This window comes from Gavialis gangeticus, unplaced genomic scaffold, assembly GCF_001723915.1.
Source record: "Gavialis gangeticus isolate Ggan-Ray unplaced genomic scaffold, GavGan_comp1, whole genome shotgun sequence".
Taxonomy (NCBI): Eukaryota; Metazoa; Chordata; order Crocodylia; family Gavialidae; genus Gavialis; species Gavialis gangeticus.
The window spans coordinates 15,937,284-15,945,566 of record NW_017729009.1 but is presented as its reverse complement, the minus strand read 5'-3'; the positions used below and the strand labels follow the sequence as shown (position 1 = coordinate 15,945,566).

Sequence of the window (8,283 nt, the reverse complement as noted above, 5' to 3'; positions counted from 1 at the left end):
TTGAAGATCTACAAGGTCGCTTCCGACCCGACTTCTGTGATTCTGTGACTCTATAGAAGGGTAATATAGCTTCATTAATGCATGTATATTGTAAATAGCAATCATATTGCTTTGGAAGGACTTCTTTGAGGTGGCTCTGCTGGACTTTTTGAAGGGCTCTTGGTTGGACTGTTTGAAGGGCTTTTGCCTGGAGTCTCCTCAGGCATCTTGGCTGCAGGTTTTTCTGGAGCCTTGTCTGCTTTCTTAAAGAAAGTGTCCAAGGACGTTTGGACAGACGTTCTCCAGGGAGATGGGTGATGCAGCGAACTTGTTCACTGGCGTGGCGTAATGTCGGATCAAGCGTCATGAAGTCGAAACGGTGTCAATTAGTAAGTGCTGTTCATTGCAACTCAAAACGTTTTAAGTCGAGGACTGCCTGCATTAGGAAGTAGAAGGAAGAGTGGTCCATTTTTCAGGTTACTAGTGTGGGTTGTGGAAGACTGGCATTCAAGACCCTGCACGGCAGCAAACTCTCTGTTACCTTGGGGAAATCTTTCTAACGGTGCATGAATAAAATGGAGGATCTGTTACCTTGCAGGTGTGTTGTGAGATGGTGCGAGGCACCAGAGCTTGTGCTCCACTATTTGAAGAATGAAACTGTAAAAGTATCCAGATAGATAATTAGCATTCAGGTGAAACAGAGAAAAATAGAGAACCATTTTATTTTCTGTGGACCGAAAATGTATCTGTCTTATTCCACTGCCTTGAGAGACTCTAAAAAGCACAGAGCCAGTGGGTTCAAGTGGGAATGAACAGTTGTTTTGCAACGTGAAAATTGCTTCACAGCAAAAATAAAATTGGAAGCCATATTAGCAATTAGTTTAATTAAGCTTCCATATTTACATTCTGAATTTTAATTTGGGCTCTAGATCCTTGCATGTTCAAAAGAACATAGTATTTTGTTGGGGATTATAGTTAATTGTTGCTGCTATTCCAGGGATGTTCTTGGATATTTCAGTCAGAAGACTGAATAGGTCTGGCATTCGTTCTCACCAGACTTTGTTACTACATTTGTCTCGCAGCTTTTAAACAGCAGAAAAACATGTACAACTTATTTAAACAACACAAGAGAAATTAAGGCTCTGAGAACATATCAGCAACAAATGAAGATGAAAAAGTTGGGTTTTTTTAAAAAAATAAATAAAAAAAGATTGTTGTTGCAAGGTGCTTTTGAAATTCCACATCCCAAATTCAGAGTCATGTCAACGATTTATTCTAATGTAGGAAAACATCATCGGGAGTGACAAGCAAGCTAGGCACTGTCTAGTCACCTGCCAGCAAATATTTCATAAAAACTAAAAAGGCTGGTACTGCCTTGCTGAGCTGACACTAATTATTTCAGTATACATGGAGCTTTGGGATTTGTTTTAATTCTCAAGTCTGTCCTTAGTTCAGATTCATTCCACTGTGTAAACTCAACCGAGCACAAATTATTTGACCATCCGTTCCTAATCTGTCCCCATGTTCACATGCTAATTACATAAACTGATCCAAATACCTGTTCTCGGAGGAAGCCCAGGAGGGACCAAAAGCCAACTGTAAAACAAAGCAAAAGGGGTATAAAACTTTCTCATAGTAAGTGCCATAAGCCTACTCTGAAACAACCATTTCTGGTGTCGCCTTTGGTACGACTGGTTTTTTGTTGTGTTAAAGGAAAAAAAGTTTGCAATGAGTTAAAGGGGAAGCCATTGCGGTGAGGCCTATTAGAAATACTATGCCCTACCCAGGGTTTGCCAAAGCTGTCTTCAACAGCACCTACGCTGATCCTAGTACAATACCAGAAGTGCCTCTCACGGCTACATTATGATGGTGTTCCCATGTTCATCCCTAGCTAAGCAAGTACTTTAGGAAGCGTATACCAGTGTTGGCCAGTCAAGTAGGGATGCTGTGTCAATGCAGGGTATGGAGAAATATGACAAAGCTTTGTGGTTTTTTCCTCTGTCTGGCACACTGTCCTGGCCATGACGCCTTCCCAGTCCCACCATGTATTTGTTGCCTTTGAGAAGTGCAGAAAATGTTTAAGTTTTGGAAAAATTTGTCTTCACCAATTTTTGCATTTAACCCATCTCAGATTGGGGGAACTGGCTTGCTAACCTCTTGAGATTGTTCGCTGTGCTATATTTCTCTGATTTGGCCTTCTGAAATGTTCACATCTGCAACTCCAAAGCCAGGATTCTAGCATTTCTACCAGTGGCAACAGCCATTTTCTTGTGAGTAGGACCAATATTTGCCATGGGCGCAATCTTTTTCTTGAACTGGCCAAATGCAAATTGCTGCAAACTTTATCTCCAATATCTTTTGTCTTTGCAACATAAAACTGAAGCCCAAGTCTGGAAGATCACCACATGGTTAAAAAAGAAAGCCATTTGCAAGCTGAGATACAGTAGACCATTTCGCTTTTCACATAACTGAGGACATATATATTTATGCAGTTTAAAACCCCATCTTTAAAAAGAAAAAAAGACAATTCACATGGAGCTTGAGAGTTTGAGCTAATTAAGCCTTTCAACACAAGAGCAGGATCATCTTCTAGCCCTGAGTTGTTGGACTATCTAACACACATCTATAAAATCACATAGTGAAGGTCACTGGAGCTGTCTTAATGCCAGAGAGCAGGTGAACTTGGTATAATGGAGCTAAACCTACCACTGATGTTGTAGAGGAACTTGTTGGGTTTTTTTTCCTTTTGTATTCCTGACAGATTGCATTTATGATAAATTTGCAGACTTCTTTATCCAATGTGCTGTTAAAGCTTCCTGCAGTTGGCATAATGAAGACAATACATTCTGGAAGGGAGCTTGATTTAATAATGACAGCTCCATACGTTTGTGGAAATGAAGTGGCAGCAGAGATGCCAATATAGTTTATTATGCCTTTGTTATGCAGAAATGTTTACATCATGCTAATAATAATTTTTACAACTCCACGCAGCCATGCCATGCAGACAAGCGCCACTATGGAATAGTCCTCAAAGTGACTTTTTTTTTCCCTAAATGTATTTATTTGGAAGGGACTGTAATTGCTCTTTGGCTTTCTTGTTCCTCAAAAACAGCAAAAAGGAAAGAAGAACGCATCTGCTGACCTTATACAGCAACAGAGTGACACTTTGCTGCCATGGCGCCAGCACCAAAATTCGAACGGGCTGAGACGGCAAAAGAGAGACTGGGTCATTCCACCAATCAATGTACCGGAAAACTCGAGAGGTCCTTTTCCACAACAGTTGGTTCGGGTGAGTAAAACAGCTGAAATAATGAGAATAATGATGATGATGGTGGTGATGATGATGATGCCATTCGTTTGGTCAACTAACAGACAGTCACCACACCTGCACAATAAGTTGGGTCTGTCCAGCTGTGTTGAAGGCAAAACACTTATCGTCATGTGAAGTGGATGGTCCAAGGTTTCCGTCCCCCGCAGACTCTGACTCAACAGCAGTTTAATCGCCTGCTTTCAGCCACTCTCTCAAGAGACACTGGCTAAGCTGCCAAGATGTTGGTTTTTCAACCCTCTCAATCAGAAAGGGACTGTAGATGCATAGCAAGGAATGATGATGCCAAAAGGGTGGTGTGGTGCTACATCCTTAATATTCTTCCTCAGTGATCAGGATGCAGGTGATCGTTACCCTTCTGGTCACAGTCTACAAATGCCCGCCGGGTGATTTAGGAAGGATAGAGATGGTCTGTTCTCTGTTGTTGCAGACAAGACTAGGAGCAGTGGATTCAAGCTGCAGCAAGGGAAATGTAGACTGGAGATTTGGAGGACCTTTTTTTATTATGTGGGTGCTTGGGCTGGAAAAGGCTACCTAGAAAAGTTGTGGAATCTCCATCCTTGGGAACTTTCACAAGCAGGTTAGACAGACGCTCGGCTGGGATGATTTGGTCAGGGATAGTCCTGCCTTGAGAAGGCTGGACCAGATGACTTTGTGAGGTCCTTTCCAGCCCTACTTTCCTATGATCCTTAACATCCTTCCTCAATGATCGGATTCAGGATGCAGATGCATGTTTGGATACCTGAGTAGGGCATCAACATGGAAATCTAAATAAAATGAATCCTTCATTAACATGCCCCTCCACCCCCCACTACACTTATTGCTAAGATGATTTGAAACATCAGCTTTAGCCTGATGGTATACAGTCATGACATTTGAATGACAAAAAAGAAGGGACTACATGATTGATGCATTGTATTGATTAGATTACCATAGATAAATGTAGCAAAATAGAAACCTATTGAGATGTATTTAGTGCTATGATTTTTGTTTATGGAGTGGTAAGAAGAAAGCCACCTGTATAAAAAAAGAAAGAAGACTCACTGATAGGATTTAATTCTTCCTTTTGAAGACAATTGAGACGTAATTGCAAAATTTCAGAATTTGGAAAAAGTGATGGTGCGTGATTTGCCTCCCTTGTCAAGAAAGTCACCCTGCTCTTCCTGAAACAATGCTTACTGAGGCCTTTCCTAGATTAAAATGAATTGCCATCATTACATGTTCCACACTGATTAACTCATACTTTGCTGCACATGTAATACCTGGAAGGAAAGAGTAATTTGCTAAATGCCACAAAAGCATGTGGAAACTTGATAACAACTCATGCAGTATCTGAAATGGAGAGGACCTCTTCGACGCAGAATGTGTTGGGTCAAGTTGGGTTGTTGGAACAACGTTGTGGGAGATGGTGCAGAGATGATGTGGGATAAAATACTATTAGAACTCACTTAACGTGGTGCCTAGTTGTTGTATTTTTTAAAGAGGAGTTTCTATTGCATTTGGAGTTCCTGTGATATGAAAAATACTAGGGAATCATATGTTTAGCAGCATGCATGTGTAATGGTATTCAGTGAACATGTGAATTAGATGTCAGGCTTCAGTTTCTGAAAACTGGGTCCATGACATGCAATGCAGAATTAAGGGATTAAAGACCAAATTGTGCCTGTCCACTGCTGAGGTACATAAGTGGGGAAAGCACAGTGCTATACAATTGCAGAACAGTCTGGTCCTTTAATGCTGTGCCATATTGATCTTTAGTTGAGTCACTCAAATGTGTTAAGAGGAGAATGACTCGGTAACTGAAACAATTAATTGAACCAAAGGGATCATTTGGGTTCTTTCCTGAAGTCCTGGAAATAAGTGTTACAGAATGAGCAGGCTAATTGCCAAGTGAAATGCTTTACATTGACTTCTGTGCGAGTTTTGCTTGAGCAATGACTGGATGACTTGACCCCTTCTTATTAAACTTCGGCAGATATTAACACGATTACTGCTGACGTCCCACTTTACAGCAGCTAACATCACTGAAACACTTGTCCTCATGGTTTGGAGAGGAGACTGGAGACATCCAGAAAGTGAATACTTCCATGATGGTGAATGTAGCGCTTGTTTCCTTTTATATACAGAGGAGTAAATCTTCATACCTTAAAACAGGGCTGTCCCAGCTAGCACCCCGCAGGGTGCATGGGGCCTACAATGGGTTGAGTTGTGGCCCCCAGGCTCCTGCTCAGCTGTTGCTTCTCTCCAGCTATATCAGCAACCAGGGTCTCAGAGCTCCCTCATCCTCCTCCAGCTGTTCCAGGGGGCAGGACCATGCAGCACAGGGAAAGGATGATGAGTCTGGGGCCACGCAGGCATGCAGTGCAGTGTTGGGAGCTTGGGAACTCATGGCTCACCCTAGCACAGCCTGCACAGCATGCGGTCCTCCCTAGTGTGGCCCCTGGCTGCTTTGAAGCTGGACAGCCATTCCTTAAACTACCACCAACCTTGAAGAGACCAGCTAGGCAATGCCAACAGAAAGGAACTCCTACCAAATCACAGAAGTAGCCCCCAATATGTTTTCAGGATCTCTTGTATAGCGAGTATAAAATTTAGCCACGGTTTAAAATCTGATGGGCTTCTTTTTTCTCATAAAGCCCAGGACGTGGAGGGGGAAGCCATACATTAGCAGCATTAAACAAGAAGGCCTGCTGTTTTTGGTTCATCTTTGCAATTTTTGTTTTTCGCTAGGTGCACTGGCCCATTTGATAGTGCCCGTCAGTGGGGTTTGGGTGAGCTCTGGCACAAGTTATAAGTTCACTAACTAGACTTTGTTCTTAAACTAGGCAGAATAAGATGAATCTGGGTTTTTAAGGACCAGAACCGTGCACTTATTTCAGCCTCCATAAACTGCAGATTGCCCTGGGGCATTTTGCTAATACATATAGGTCAGGAAGACCAGAGCATGCATGACCAGATCACAGGTGAAAAGTTATGATCTGATTTTCAAATGCTCATTAGGAGTTGGATTTTTTTTTCTTCTATCTGTTTCACACACTAGAGCAAAAATAGCACATGTAAAGGTGAGGCCTTGAACCCATTTGTGTGAAACGAGGCAGTGTCACAGGATTTTTCTCTCATAGGTTTTGTAAAGCTTTCCAAGCTAACGATAGTTCCTAGACTCTGAACTTTCCTTTGGTCCAGAGAGCGCTGAAGAGCTTACATTGTAGGTGCTGGTGTAGGTAATGAAAAGAAGTCCATACATTATGAGATCTGTGAATGGTTCCTGTATATCCAGGATGAAGTATGGAACGGCATGAAAACCTGAACATCTACCAAAAAAGAAAAATCACTAGAAATACATTTTTATCCCACTACTTGCTGTTTGCGTTTTTATAGGTCAGACTAATTTGAAATGCATAGGCAAATCTTTTGGGTTCCCTCCTACTCCTGCTTTCTATTGTGAAGGGAAAAATTCCATTTTATGGAAGTTGATTAGTTACTTGTCAGTATTTTTAGCAAGGCTGTGCCTGAATGAAGTTTAAATCATAGCAAAGGTGAATGCAGCTTGATGGGAGCCACATAGCTCGAAATGCAGCCCTATCTGGTTGAGCTGGGATCAGCCGTAATTCTTTGCTCGTTAAAGCATTTCATTCTGATAAAATATGTTAAATGAAAAAGTTAAAAAAAAAAAATGAAGAGGAGAAAGAAGCCACAATGTTATTCCTGCCAAAAAAATCCTCCGTTAATTACAGGGTTTTTTTCTTTCAAAGAACATTATGTCTGTTCCTATGCGTCAACCAGTCTAACTAAAGAGAGGAGAATACAAAAAAAGAGAAGAGAAAATTTCTATTTGGGTTTGCTGCTAGGGAAACATCACCAGTGCAAATACAAATTGTGGGCCATTTCCTCATGCGGTGTAAAACAATGGAGTTTGTTCATCTCGCGCCGGATGCGTGTGTGTGTACGCGTGCACGCATGTGCAGGTGTGAGAAGCGGACACACATTAAAAATGGATTAGACTGCTTCATAGCCCATAGAACTTCAACAGGCAATTCCTGCAACACAGGGCACCCTTTTTCCATTTTACATAACTGAACATTATCAAATCCAATAACTGGTTGTTGAAGTGGAGTTCACTTGTTTGAAAGCCATCCAGTCTCCATTTAGAAATTCCAAGTGACAGGGAGTTTGCCACTTTTCTTGGTATTCTGTTCCAGTGGTTAAATACCCTCAGTGTTTAAGCTGCATCTTCTTTCCAATTTGATGGTTTTGAATTTCAGCTTCCAGCCTTAGCTCTTATTATTCCTCAATTTGCTAGCGCATGGAGCCCTATAATGTCAAATATATTCTCCTTGTGTAAGTACTTACAGATCACAACCAATTCAAAGTTCAAGCCCATATCATTTGTTAGTTGTGCATAATACAGCACCAGGCAAGACCAGCATTCAGTTCTCACCAAGAGACGTGACTGCTGGTCTCGGACATGGGCTCTTAGGCAAACAGGGAAAAAGTGAACCCTGATTCTGGGAGGTCAGTCTCCTTCCCACATGAAAGGAGGTGGTCAGTCATGTCAGTCTGAAGCCAGACAGAAGGTAGGGTGGGTACACCTTAGAGACTAACTGGTTCAAAGAAACCTGAGCTTTCATAGACAACAGCCCACAGGTGCAACAATGCAGGAAAAAGGTGGTACAGCTATGACCAAGGGCAGATTAATGCATAGGCAAACTAGGCACATGCCTAGGGTCCTAAGTGAAGAAGGGGCCCAGTTGTGCTTATTTGGCATATTTTAATTATTGAGTGAGTAAAAAAGTAGGGGCCCATGAGTTTGTATGCCTAGGGCCCACTAAAGGGTTAATCCAGCCCTGGCTATGACACAGGGGCAGTGGTGACTTCTGGCTCCTGCCATGCCACCGGCACATTGTGTGCCTGCAGTGGCAGCTATTTTTTTCTGTTCCCTTCTCCCCACCCCAAGTCAGTGCCCAGGGCAGCCGCCC

General features: G+C 42.2%; 1 protein-coding gene across 1 annotated transcript in view; it reads left to right on the top strand.

The window, feature by feature from the left end:
• The window catches only part of CDH4 (cadherin 4), an 806,448-nt gene that overhangs the window by 518,719 nt on the left and 279,446 nt on the right, over positions 1-8,283 (top strand). The window contains exon 4 of the mRNA XM_019509758.1: positions 3,092-3,268. Coding sequence (XP_019365303.1) covers positions 3,092-3,268 — 177 coding nt within the window. The remainder of the gene's footprint in view (positions 1-3,091; positions 3,269-8,283) is intronic.